We start from the raw sequence: 14,267 nt of genomic DNA on the forward strand, positions 1-14,267 counted from the left end.
CCGGACTACATATCCCAGCAGCCCCCTGGAACGGCCGCTCCCCGCCGCAATTGGGCCCCCCGGCCGCGACGCTGAAAGGCGATTGGCTGAGCGGCGTGTCCGTCATGCGGGTTCCCCGTGCTGGGCGGGGCTCTCTCCCCCAACCCCGAGCGAGGGGACTGCCGGGGGTCGGTGGCGGCCCCGGCGGGGCGGGCTGAGGGGCCGCCCCGAGAGAGGCAGGGCTGGGGCCGCCCCTTCCCTCCATGCCCGGGGCAGGGAGGAGGAGCCGCCGGCGCCGTGGGGTGGTGGCCGCCCCTCTCCCGGTCGGGAAAGGCGAAGCCCCAGCGGCTCCGCTGGCTCGGCAGCCCCGGCGCGGGAGGGCGGCGGCGGCTGTCGGGGGCACCGGCCCGCGCTGCCCCCCATGCGGCGCGGGCAGCGGGCTCTGCGCTCGCCGCGGCCGCGCTCGTCGTCGTCTGTGTGGGCGGGCTGGCGGCTGCCGGGAGCCCGCCATGGGGCGGCCGCGCCGGGGCTGCTGAGCGGGAGGAGGCGGCGGCTGCGGCGGGGGAGCAGCGGCCGAGCGGCCCCATGGAGGAGCGGGAGGGCGAGGTGCGCTGGGACGGGCTGTGCAGCCGGGACGCCGCCGCCCGCGGTGCCGCCCTGGACACCATCGGGCAAGCCGTGCTCCGCCGCGCAGAGAGCATCGCCTCCGGGGCGGCCGCCCGCGACGGGCTGGGCGAGGCGCTGGCCCGCCTGCTCATGCTGTCCAAGAGGTGCCCCTTCCCCGACGTGAGGGAGAAGAGCGAGGCGATCCTCGGCGGGGTGCAGGTGAGCGCGGCTGACCACCCCTTCGGCTTTGGGACCGGGCGGGGGCTCTCCCGGCCCCGTCCCGCGCAGGGCGCCTTCGGGTTACACCTGTGCGACGAGGGGGGCGGCTGATCCACCCTGTCAGGTTTATTCCTGCAATTAATACTTGCTAAGTGCTCCCCACCCCTACGGCTCTCTCCCCAGAGAAACATTTGGAAAAGCGTTGTTGAAAGGCGGCGGGGGGAGGGGGTGGAATATCTTACTGAAGACACTTGAAAAACACTTGGATGCGTTCCTGTGTCACCTGCTCTAGGTGACCCTGCCTTGGCAGTGAGGTTGGACTGGATGATCTCCAGAGGTCCCTTCCAACCCTAACTATTCTGTGAAAAAGCACGAAGTCTTTCAGTGGAATCCACCAGAGAGGACTTGGCAATGAATGGCTGGAAAGTTGGGGCATCCCCAAGGAAGCACTAAAATGACAACTTTAACACTCTAGTTTCAGTCTGTATAAGTGCTGTGGTATTACCCGGTTAACTTTAAACGAAAAGCAGGAAGGATTTGGGTACTGATATTAGTGTTGCCAATTGAAAATATAAATGGGAAGTTTTGGAGCTTTTAAAAGCCATATGAGCTTGTTGTTAAGGCAGAGCCCATCAGAATGCCCTTCTTGTTGTTTATTGGTAAATAGTTTCTCCACTGGCATCAATATGATCCAAATTATTTTTTTTTCATAGCTCATATGCAGCCTAGCCAATAGAGGAATACATTTACTGACCTAATGCTAACAAAAATAAATGTTACTTTGTACTCTTCCACTCTTACAGTCTAATTATAGTTACTTGCATTGCGATTGTCTTGCTCACCTCTGGTTTTTGCTCAGGTCTTGGAGTTCTTGTATCAACGGGTCCAACAGCACTGGCTAAAGATATTACTTTTAACTGAAGAATAGGAAAAGGAAATTCAGCTATTTCTTTTAATCACAAATGAATAGAGAGCTGTGCATGGAGATAGCTGCCTGATTGTCACTACTGTGCTTTTTCTGCCTGAACTTTAACAGGTTGAATATAGGGGAATCCAGGGAAACATAATAACAATATATGAAAGTACTATAGGTATAATAATTTATACATTATATGCATAAATATGTATAATATAAAACCCATTATATGTTATCATATATATAGAAACACATTCTGGGTTTGAGTTATTGGAGCTGAAAGAGTCTCTGTTTATTTTGTCTAACTTCTCAGTACTGTGCAGTGTGATTAATACAGTGTAACTTATTTTACCCAGTTTAGGCTGTGTGTGCAGTTTTTCTCAAAGCTGATGGTTTCATGTGGTCTAAGTGGAAAGCTTGACAGCTTTTCTTTAAAAACCAAAGCCAGTGAAACAAACAACCACCCCAAACTTGAATACTGAGTTGAAAACTTTAATCTGGCATTTTCCCTGTTAACTGTTCATATGAGAAGTGAGTCTGTTACCAGTGAGAATGATGAGTTACTGCAACAGACTGCTAAGGGAAGACTTGTTTTTGTCAGGTTCAAGATATCAGAATCTATTCCAAAAACAAACAGATGGTGATCTCTCGCCTAAATTTTGGGGTGAGGTCAGAATACAGGACTGGATGACTCCCTTTTAAGTTTTTATGCATTTGAAGTTAGTGGCATGTTCAACTATTAGTGTGGTTTAGAAACTTTGTGACTAGTTTTTTTTTTTTATAACTAGGGCAAAAAGTTCTGGCAGAAAATGTCCATCTTCATACAGCAAATGCAAGTTCAAATGCCGTGATCCTTGCTGCTTTGATTAATAAACCATAGGTTTGAAAGGTTTAATAGCTGTGAAACCAATTGTATACACACAAGGTGCAGTAAAAGTTTTCCAGCAAGTTAAGCAAAATAAAATAAAATAGAATATTATTTTAAGAAAATTTTTAAAAGCTGCTTTTGTAAATTTTCCTTTTCAGAAGCATAGATCTGAGAGGAGTATTCTGTATTTCATGAATTTAAGAGTGGCAAATCTTAGTTCTTGTGTCTGTACTCATAAGTGAAAATTTTCATTGTAATCTTTGGATCCACATTTGTTGGAGAAATAATCCAGTGCAAGTGTTCTGTTTTGGGTGCTAAGGACTATTGTCAGGCATGAAATGGTTTTCGGTTGATTAATGACCAAGAATAATATTGTTCAAATCCCTGCAGTGAAGATGGCAGATAGAGCAAACTATTAAATTAAATATTATCACCACACAGAACTTTCAGCAGTGCTTCCAAAGGTTAGTAACATAAAAATGTGCAATCCCATTCAGAATAGCATCAACACTTGTGTTACGTTATCTCCCTGTTTTGGAATCTGAAGTCCACACCAATATGTACAATTATGCTGTCTAAAGTTATTAAATGATATAGAGCCTAGGGCAGGAGGGGCAACTTCAAACCCAGAAGTTCTCCTGTGAACTGGGGCTCCCCTCATTCTCTCTCTTCTGGAATGGTCCATCCTAGACTAGAACTCTGAGACTGTACTCATATATTTCTTTTTATTCCTGCCCACCCCAGCTGCCTCAATATGGAGAACTGCAAAATGTACTTTATTTATCTTTCAGATTTGCTTCCAGCATAAATCAGTGATGAAATCAAATATTAGATTTTTCCCTGTGGTCTGATTGCTATTTCTTCCTTTGAGTTAGTGCCCTCTTGCCTGTTGGGGCCGTCAGCAAATATTTAGGCATGAGTGACTGGTGCTCCTGGTGGTTTTGCAGCTTTGTGTCTGGAGCAGGTTGGTAGAGTGCATTATATGGCTGGTGTAGGCTGCAGGCTTGGCAGCAGCCTGTGTCAGCATGGCATCCCTCTAAGTCTGCCTTTGTTATGTTTTGGGGTTTTTTCCCCCGGATAAAAATTCCTGTGATATATGGTGGAATGCTAAGTGTGCAGCTTTCTTATTTGCTATTAATAAATAGCATTAATAATGATATTATTAATAAATAATATTGCTTGTATTACAATCTATAGAATTAATTATAAATTCCTGTTGATTTGAATTATGTTTGGGATAATGAGTTTTCTCATTGTAGGCTATATGTCTATATATGAATAATAACATATACTTTTTTTACCTGAGAGAATACATGTGTTTTCCCATTTAGAATAAATGACTTTTTTTGTAAGGGTTATTATAAAGACAGTGTCAACAAATTAGTCCTCTTCTTTCTAATTTTTGCTTTTATTAATAAAAGCAAGTTCCTAAAGCCACTTTGACCTCAATAGATAATTTAAAAAATGTTTTAAAGATATTTCAATTGTAATAGTTTAACCAAGTGAAAACAGTTTAAACGTTTGCATTTGAAAATGTTTGATGAGTAGTTTTTGAGGTAAACCCCCCAATATGTATCATAGGTTCTTGGTAGATTCTTGCTCATGGGGTGTTTTGCATGTATTTATAGCACAGTGCCTATGACCTTGCAGAGTAGTGCGTCATTCCTCCCAGTGTGCTGGGTGTCCGCACACCAACACAAATATATTGGGAAAGAGCAGCAGCAGAATGTCTAAACACATGCTCATTAAAAGTCTTCTGCCAGCTTCTGTTGGATCAATCAGATATGTATGAGTGGAATATAAGTACAAGGTGTCTGTCTGTAGCTGGAGAAGAATCACTGAAAGGATGAGATTTGATAATTCAGATCTCTTGTAACCATTCAGTGGAGAAAACTCAGCAGAACATACTGCTATCCATGGGTGTGTAAATTCATTCTCTTCATAAACAAAGAGAATACAAAGAGATGGAGGGCAGGTTCTGCAGGTGCAAGGAGATGGTAGTCTACGTGGGATAAAAGATGACAACAGCAGAATAAAACCCGTATGTGTCAAAAAGCAGAGTATTTGGTACACAGAGCTTGATGGGGCAACTATAAGGAAGAAAGAAACAATGTCTACCTCTTTGAGTAGTCTAATGATACCAAACACTTGCACTGAAGGGGAAAATTAGTAATGAAAAAATAACTTCGCTGTCTCTTGATCTTTTCATTGATGTAACAAAAGAAACATACAAAGTGCAGAAAGATGTATGAATAAAGCTAGGGTGGTCAAAAACATACAGAGGCATAGCTAAAATGAATATTGGAAGAAAGCAAGAAATAAAAGATCCACAGATGAGTGGATTAACAGATAATGCTGAGGTGATTGGAATGTTTTTTGAAACGGTTAATACGGCCTGTGTAGTCAATAGCCATGATAAAAGCATAGATAGTACCTTCCTAGGCTGGAGGGTGGGGGGAAGACCCGTAGGTTGCTTGGATAAGCAACAGATTTTAAATCTGGTAGGACTGGTGAAATTAATTCCAGGGTGCTTAAAAAAGCAACTAGCTGAAGTGATCTCATGTAGTGGATTGCAATTTTAAGATAGTGGAGGGAAGTAGCAGACTTAGATTAATTGGTGCATACCTCTTCAGTCTGGGCTGGATGGGATGGGATGAAGAGAAAACTGATAGATTTTAACTGTAGCTCAGAGAAAAAATATTTAATCTGTGTTGAAACACATTTTTAGTGCCTAGGAAAAGAAGTTGAGCAACAGCCAAAGCAGACTTAGCCAGGATAAATTCTTTTAAATCCAGCATTGCTGCTGCTTCTGTGATGGAGTAACATGCCTTGTGGTACAGAGAGATTCTATTATATTAATAAATTGATAAACTGGTGTCCTCAATGTTCACATGATAGCCTTATTAACAAGCTGGGGAATTGTGATCTATAAGCTACACTTTAGAGAGTAAAATTAACTGGAAAACCATCCCCAGAAGGCAAGCGAGATCAGGTAACAAGTACTTGGTACAGGCTCTAAAAGGTCCTATCCAGCAAAGTCTTGATTAACAAGACTTTTATGCTTTGTTGAATAAATTACGAGCTGGGAGGGAGAGTAAGAATAGAGAGCAATCATATAATTTAAAATTACTTTAATGTGAGCTTGTATCATATCTTCTAGTCCTTTGGAGTTTTTTTGTGAAGAAAGTTTGAAGTACTTAGTGGTGGTGTGGTTGGCTACAAGGAGGCTGAAGATAATATGTTCCCAAAGAAATGGGATGAAAAGGTATGAAAATCCTGCTGCAAAAACAAAGCGAAAATGAGTTAGAATGAATGATCAATGGATCTAAATTACAGAAAGACTTGGTTTGGACATTTGGAGAAAATGTAAATATTAGGATAGACTATTCAGTCATGCTCATCACTAGATCTAAACTGTTCTTAAATGTCAGGCAGGAGTGAGGTGCTTATTTGATCTCTCCCTGGGAAAGGCAGAGCATTGCTAGCTGGATGATTTTTCATTTCTGTGTTTTGTAATGGTAACTGCTTGGAGGGACTTAAAGAACTAAGTTCTTTTCCTTTGATATTCAAGACTGTATTTACCTGACAAATAGTGCTCAAACCTGTGGTCTGAAATCTGTCTCATACATAAAAACATCAGGTGGGCTTGAAGAGGTGGTTTTGATTATCTCTTTGTTTTCTCAGGCCTGCTGCTTTAGTGGATAAATGTATCAGAATTCCACAGTTTGCCAAGGGCTGTTATGGTATAGAAGAGAAGGGGTCATGTGAGGAGCCTAATATATCTTCTTGTCTTCAAACCTTGTAGATTGGAGTCTAGGCTTGTTTGGCAGAGGACATGGAAGGGAATATCCTTCCTTTCCAAATCCTGGCAAAATACTTGTATCATTTAAATTAAATGAGCATCCAGAAAGGATGGGAAGACTTCTAGTCATAGCCAAAGCAGACATTGTGGCTCTGCCACTGTGGTAGGACAAATAAAGACTCTGCCAGGAGAAGAGGTAGTAATTCCCCTGTGTGCATCCATAAAGGATAAAATAGGAGTTACTTTTTTGTTTCATTGTTATATTTATTCTAGCAATACGAATTCACAAGAGAATGCGCTCTTTGCTTTGTGTTTTAGCTCTGTAGTGCATGCTTGTTAAGAGTAATGAGGGTGAAAATGATGCTCATTGCTCCTAAATGGTTATCCTGATGAGTGGTGTTATGGAAGACTGCCTAACTTTCCAAATCTTTAATCTTATTGGGGGTAATCTTTGAAAAATGACTTTATAACTTTGTCTAAAGTCTTTTTTAGCCTTCCTGTACAACACTAGTAGTTTTCTTTAGTGAACTTTGAGATCTCTAGCTAGGCAGATCTGTTAGGTTTAGGATTTTTGTCCAAGTTAATTTAACCGTGTCCTGCTGCATGATAGGGATGTTCCCCTGTGATGTTTACTGTTGGTCAGCCACCACAGAAAGGTGTCTCAGTTGAAATTTATAGTCTATTCAATTTTAAGAATTTAAATATGGTATCCTCACTGGTGCTGGTGAATCTGGTCTGTCTGTAAGCTGACTAGTCCCTCTGCACAATCCTAATACCCAAATGGGTTCCTGTTTCCCACAGTGCTCTTCTATACAGTGAATTAAAACATCCTTTTTTGTGAGTTCACTTAACAGCAGAACCATGTTCTGTCTCTTCCAGCCATTGGATGGAATGGATTTTTCATTGTAGGGTTCTCCCTTCAAAAGTCCACATGGTGCTTTACAAGATCACTGGTTTAGAAATCATCTGTTTGTTATGGGCTTTTTTGGTGGTGTTTAATACTCTTGCTTTTCTCAAATTGAGAGAGAATACTGACATGATGCTTTAAAATAATTAGTCTTATTTACGGCGTCTGCTGCCTCTGCAGTATTTATTGTAAACATGTTCTGATGATGAGTCTGTATCACATGTGTGGGGTGAGGCTGATGTTATTGGAGAAGAATTAATCTTGACATGGCAAGGAATATTCTGAGCATGCATGTGAACATATTTCTTAAAGACTTAAATGCTCAATAAAACTCACATGGCCTTATCTGACTCTTCCCTCCTTCAGCCTACTTGCCTTCTTTTGTAAGGCTTCAGTCTTTTGAGAGAGATGAAGGAAAATTTTCTCTTGCTGAGCTTGTCAACTCCAGAATTGCCTGACCTTGGGAATGTCTTTGGCTGGAATAAGGAATTGCTTGAAAACAGTGGAGATTCTCAAAGTGATGCGAATTAGGGCATCTGGGGAACTTCTAATGCTGTTTCTGTGTTTGGAGCTTTTCCATAATTTTCCATGCTAACAGTATGTAGCTCTTCGTGTATGGAAATGAGCTTTGCTTAGTCAGCTTTTCCTTAGAATTGTTTGAAATTACTTGATCTGTAAATTTGTGAATTTATGTGATTCTGCTGAATTTATTTTCAGGACATGATAACTAGAATTTTTATTTTCAAAGTAAGTGAAGCGTGAAGCACGCTTCTGGCAACACCTTGGTTGATATTTTTTTGACTGCACTGAAATGCTTTAAAACTGAAGAAATCAAACACAAATGTTTCCTTCTCTCTTGCTGTTTAGTAATGAAGTAAGCAATTATAGGATGTACATTGGTGGCTTACTTAAAAAAAGATTTCTTTCCTGTCTTTTTTGGTTTTTTAAGTAGGAGCTAATACCTAGAGATCTGTAGGAACCAGAAATGCTTCAGCTTGAATGCATTTTGTAAATAGCAGCATCTGTTCTCCTGATCTAGCAGTCACTAAGTCACATGAATGCTTTTTTAGATTTTTTTAAACTTTCTTTTGATTCTGCTTCTCTTTCTAGAGGTAATTTTAGAAGTTGGCTGTTCATTTCAACTAATAACTGGATATGATCTTTTCCAGTCTGCACTCATATTCTAGTGTCAACTTAGGTCTCTATGTGAAATAGTTTTTCTTGCTCTGACTTAAACAGTGTATGGGTAGCAGTGATCCTTCCCCTCTCTGCATTGATTTTCCTAGTTCTGCTCTAAGTTTCCAAAAAGCCAATTTATTTATATTTTTGGTGGTTTTTATAATACAATTTGTTTGTCCTGTTTATTAGTAAATAACTGTCTTCATTTTGGGCTCCTGACATACATTTGGGTGCTTTTTGCTCACAAATGGGGAAATTTTATGTATCTTGAGGAGATGTTCAAGTAAAGGGAAAAGCTCTAAGATTTTGCAATGTTTTGTAAATTAGTATATAATAAGTAAAAAAAAAAAAAAGTATGGACTTCTAGGTTATGTAAAATAATGTATCTTCTGTTAGCCTGACCAAAGCATATTACTTTAAAGAAAATTATGTTATCTTACTGTGACAAGTGCAAAGTGAGCACTGAAGAAGCACTTGCTGTTTTGTCATCTTACTCTTGAGTTTTTCTTCAGGTCAGAGTTTCTCCTTTTAAAATAAACACAGTGGAAAATTACTGAATATACCATTGTGGGCCAGGAAAAAAGGTTTTGAAAGCTTGATGATATTTTCCTGTGGATACCGACTATTTAAATTTCCAAAAATATGATTTGCTGTCAGTATGGTTTTCTATTCCAGTAAATTGTTTACAGTTTAATGGGAATTGGAGGGTGGGAAAAGCTTAGGTCTCTCTCAAGAAATCAATGGAAATATGGAAATCTTCACTTGAAGCTACATAAATGAATTAAATCCAGAAAGTTAAGTGGTGGCATTTTTTCTTGTTTACTGCCTTTATGATGTTTTCAGTGACTTTGTATTTTTTTCCCTTTGTGTATTTTTTCCTTAAGCTTATGTTAATTACTGCCAAAAGTTGGTTTGGGGAGGTGAACTGGTTTAGTTTTATTTAAACCTAGTAAACAATTTACCATTTTCCTTACTTCAGCTTTAGGTAGTAACCAAGTTTATTCTTTCATGCAATTTTGGGTTAAAAGTATCACCCAGTTCTCTGTTGTAGTGCAAGAATATTACCCAAAAATATACTGGGCTGGTATTTTAAAAATAGAGGTGATGCTACTTATGTAATCTGATAATGTGTCCCTTCTGTGCAACTGCAAGAACTTCCTTACAATTCAGGCACTGTAGTGTAGAAAAGCACAGAAAACTGCTTCTGAAAACACTTAGGGTTTTTTGTTTCTTTCCCCCATGTAAATTAGTGTAAAATTGTAACTTTGTTTCACTATTCTATGCCTTTTGGAGTCAGTAATAAAGTTTTCTTAGTTGCAGGTCGTTCCTGGCAAGTCCTTTCCCTGCCTAAATAGCTGACTGGCTTTGTGGGCCTTAGCTTTGAGACTCAAAATGTAATCACCTCTTCACCAAAATACTCTCCCTGGGATATTGCTGAGTGCTATTGAATTGTTTTTAAACAGTTTTCTTCTGAGACAAATATTTTTGTCAAGGATTTCTTAACTCCTAGAGAGTAAAGATGGAATAATATGACATTTATTCAAAGGAGCAGGACATTTGAAAATGCAAACTTATTTAAAGCTTTGAAGCCTTTCCTGTGTGCAATTTTGGCTTTGTGGGTTTTTTTGTGGGTTTTTTTAGTTTTTTTTGCATTTGTTTTCTTTTTTTGGGAGGAGAGGGGATGGTGGTTGTTTTTGGGAGGAGGAGAACCTCTTTTCTGAAAGCTTTTTTTCCACTGTAGCTTGTTGCTGACCTTGCTGCTGGTGTTCTGGTGCTACAAAACTTTTAGCTTTAAATCTAGCCTGTTTGCCAACAGCACATTCCACTCAGATTAAACTGCTTCTTTGGATTTTCCATTTATTTAAATTTTAGTTCTGAACTAGTTTCACACTGATACCCATGTAGAAGAAAGACGGAACAAAGGAAGAAATTTAAGAAAAACTATTTCTGTGAATTTCAAGTCAGTGCTGAGTGCAAGCTTATGTCCCTTTAACAGTACTAAATATTTGGCAACTGTGGTGCACAAAACGTTTTCTGGAGCTCACCCTATTATGAGATAAAGCTTTACCAGGATATGCTTTTGATATTTGCTGTAGCTTCCTTTGTGTCTATTCTGTCCTTCCTACTTGTGTTACAGAAAAAGTTTTGGAAACTTTATAACTTCACCTAGGTTACATTTTGTTTTTAAGAGTTATGATTGTAATGGTTGCTTATATTTACCTAGAAATTGATGTATAAATAGTGTTCTGTAAGAGAATCTTAATTCTGACATTTTTATTGCTATTATTCTGTTCCATGAGGAAGGAAAATAAGCCAAATGGAAAAGTATTTGCCTGGCTTTTAGAGGGCATATTGGTATTTTGGCTTGTAGTGTTCTGCTTTTCTAGGTATTCAGAACACGGCAACTCTGCTTGGCTGATATTGTCTATAATCTGTCAGAAGAGTAAGTGTAAATTGGAAATGTCAAATGTTGCTTCTTTCATTATTCAGTGTCAGGCCTTTCTGTTAAAGGATTCAAGTTTTGAGTAAGGTTTCACTAGGATTGAAAGCTGTTTATTAATGCAGAAGATACCATTTTTAATGCACAATGTAAAAATCTTAATTTTAGATTCCAAGGGTAGTAGTTAACTCTTTGTAGCTTATGCATTAAATGAATACCTGAGATTGAAGCATAGACTGTTTTGTGTTCTTTCTTTTTAGAAAGAACTCTACTTTTTAGAGTTTTCTGTATGTGTGCATGTAGTGAGAGAAGACTTGGAAAAAGTGCTGGTTCTATACACTCTGAATTCAGTGTGCAGAGCATTACTCCTAAGGGCAGTGAAAATATGGCTGCTTCATGAGGCAAAAATTAATTTTGTACTGGTAAGCTGTACAAGGTAAGCTGTAAGGTGTACTTCCCATATATGTGGCTTCCACCTATGTTCTTCCTCTCAGAGCCCAAGGTCTGCAGTGCAGTGTGTTCCACATCCGCATGTTCTGGGGGGAGGTTACAGTTCAAAGTCCTGCTAGAAATCTCACATGGAAGCTAAATGACTTGCTGTCTGTTCCCTCAAAATATAGTTGCTAAAAAATACTTGGGAAGATGTCCTGAGGTCAAAAAGCTAATGCATTTTGCAGAGACTAAAATCAGATTTTAATACTATCTTCTAAACCTTTTCTTGATTGTGTTGGGAAACTTAAAATTTCTCTAGTTGCACACTCACTCAGACTCACAAATTCCCTGTTTAACAATAACTATGAATAAAAATGCCTTTTGAGGAATAAAATATCTTCAAAGATATAATCTGAGAATGTGTGTCAGGGATACTGGTGTGGGAGGGCCAAAGCTTGAAGTTTTGTTTGAAGTGTGTGGCTTTAGTGCAAACTTATCCCAGGTTATCCTTTGCTCATATAACCTGTCTGGTTCTGTCCTGTGTGGTGGTCTGGTGTGAAGTTTTTCTTTCCATATGTAGCTGTTTTAGACAGCTGTAAGGAGACACCTTCTTGGTTCTGTAACAGAAACAAACATACAAGTCTATCATCATGTGAGTCAAAACTTCAGCAGAAAAATGAATACTAATCTTCTAAACATTTGTTCTATGTACTTGTTGACGGTGGAGTGACAAGTCCTGCTGTTGAACCACGAGTGCTGAAAGAAACTCATTGCTTTCTAAACTCCATCTCAGAGAGGGGTCCAGGTGTGCCTGGATCCAATCTTAGCCCCAGAATTCTTTCCTGCGCAGTATAAAAGCTAGAACTGCTTGCAGTGTATGTATAGGATAGTACAGTGCACTATTGCAAAGCAATTATATTAAAACTTGAAAGAGGGAATAATTAAGTAGATGTGGATGTAACTCCCTCTACCAATGCTCATGGGCAGATCTCTCTCTTAAATTGAGGAGGGTCAAGAAGGAATATGCTAGAGAAACCTTACCTTATGAAAGTGGGCTGGCCTTTCGTAGTATCAAGTCACCGCTGCCAGTCCCATGTCTGCCGGGTCAGTTTAGCAGTTTGTCTGCCAAATCTTTGCCTTGCTATCAGGATACTGATTTGGGGTCAGTTAGCCAGACTGTTTTAGCATAGTTCAACACCAAAACCAGGACATGGCCTGAGCTCAGCCCACAACTGATAGCTATGCAAATAGGACATTGTCCATGTTGCTTGACTACTTTCCGGGGTATAGTATCCTGCTACAGGACTACTGGAATATTTGTTTAAAAGTAAGAGCAGACAATCCAACTAGGCAGGAGCATTGAGCTCCTTTGTTGTACAAAACTGCTAAGAAATGTAGGTGGAAATCAAACTGGAAAGAGCATGTGCTGTAAGTTTTTATTATGTATATACAATATAAGAGGCAATCTAACAAAGAACTAGCTCTAAATTCTTAAGCCAAGCATAATTAATTTTGAAATAGAATGAAGTGATTTTCCTAGGGATAGTATCATGTGAAATATCTTCTCCTTCTATATGTAATAGAAGCCAGGGGTAATATAATTTAATAGCCTGATTTGAGACTAGATTCCTTTATCTGGAACAATGGTAGATTTTGATGCTTATTGAAATCAAGCTCTCCATCTCCAACAGACTAAGACAGTTTTCACATGGATAATAAAGTCTTTAAACTACTTTCTTTTCAAAATAGTGTAATATCTCTTACATAGTTTGTGGTTTTAAGAAGTCTGAACCCTGAGATGAAATGGCAAGGGAAAGCTTCTAAGAAGTTGAGTTCTTAAAAATTCTGAATGTTATAGAATGATAAATAATTGAAGCAGCATGCTGTATAATATTCTGTTGCAACAATAGTCTGCTAAGGATAGTCTGCTAGTCTATAAGAAAATATAGAAGAGAAATTGCTATTATGTCTTTGTAGCAGTTGCTTTCCTTCATGTAATTTGATGGGATTATGACTCTTCACAGAGTCTGATTTAGAAATCTGGCATCATCTGCAGGAGAGCATCCTAAAGGGAATGCTCTCATTATTGATGCAAATTCTAAATTTCTTGAAGGCTCTTACAGCGATCTTTTTTGTTTCTCTCTTGTAGTGGAGATGAAGTCCAGGCAATGTGTGGAACAGATTATTTAATAAAGAATGGATTTTATTTTTTTTTTACCCCCTTGGCTCTGTATTTGTATTGGGTTTTCATGGCAAGGTTTTGGGGGAGACAGCTACGGGGGAGACTTCTGTGAGAAGCTGCTGAAAATTTCCCAAATGTCCAATTGGCTCCAGGATGGGCCTGCCACTGGCCAAGGCCGAGCCCATCAGTGACAGTGGTGGTACCTCTGGGATAATGTATTTTAAGAAAGGGGAAAAAGTCCTGGGTAACAGTAACTGAAGTAAGAGAAAGGAGGAATATGTGAGAGAAACAGCTCTGCAGACAAGGGCAGTGAAGAAGGCAGGGGAAGTGGTGTTTTAGGGACTGGAGCTGAGATTCCATTGCAGCCCATGGTCCAGACCATGATGAGGCAGGATGTCCCAGTGGAAGTCTGTGGTGGAGCAGATCTCCACCTACAGGGTGTGGAGGATTCCACACCAGAGCAGGTGCGTGCCTGAGGAAGTCTGGGAACTGGCTGTAGCAGACTCCTGCCAGCACCTGTGGCCCTGTGGAGAATGGAGCTGCAAAGGTTTTGCTGGCAGGATTTGTGACCCTGAGGGAGATCCATGCTGGAGCAGTCCTTGCTCTACTCCACTGGAAGGGACCCAAACTGGAGCAGTTCATGAAGAACTGCAGCCCTGAGGAAGGATGCACTTTGGAGAAGTTCATGGAGAACTGCCTCCTGTGGGGAGGGACCTCTGGAGCAGGGGAGGAAGGAA

General features: G+C 40.3%; 1 protein-coding gene across 1 annotated transcript in view; it reads left to right on the forward strand.

Moving 5' to 3' along the window:
* The first annotated feature begins 402 nt into the window (after nt 1-402).
* The window catches only part of SESN1 (sestrin 1), a 78,029-nt gene continuing 64,164 nt past the window's right edge, over nt 403-14,267 (forward strand). The window contains exon 1 of the mRNA XM_021553768.3: nt 403-804. Within this exon, the coding sequence (XP_021409443.1) occupies nt 565-804 (240 nt within the window). The 5' untranslated portion in view covers nt 403-564. The remainder of the gene's footprint in view (nt 805-14,267) is intronic.

This window comes from Lonchura striata, chromosome 3 (assembly GCF_046129695.1).
Source record: "Lonchura striata isolate bLonStr1 chromosome 3, bLonStr1.mat, whole genome shotgun sequence".
Classification (NCBI taxonomy): domain Eukaryota; kingdom Metazoa; phylum Chordata; class Aves; order Passeriformes; family Estrildidae; genus Lonchura; species Lonchura striata.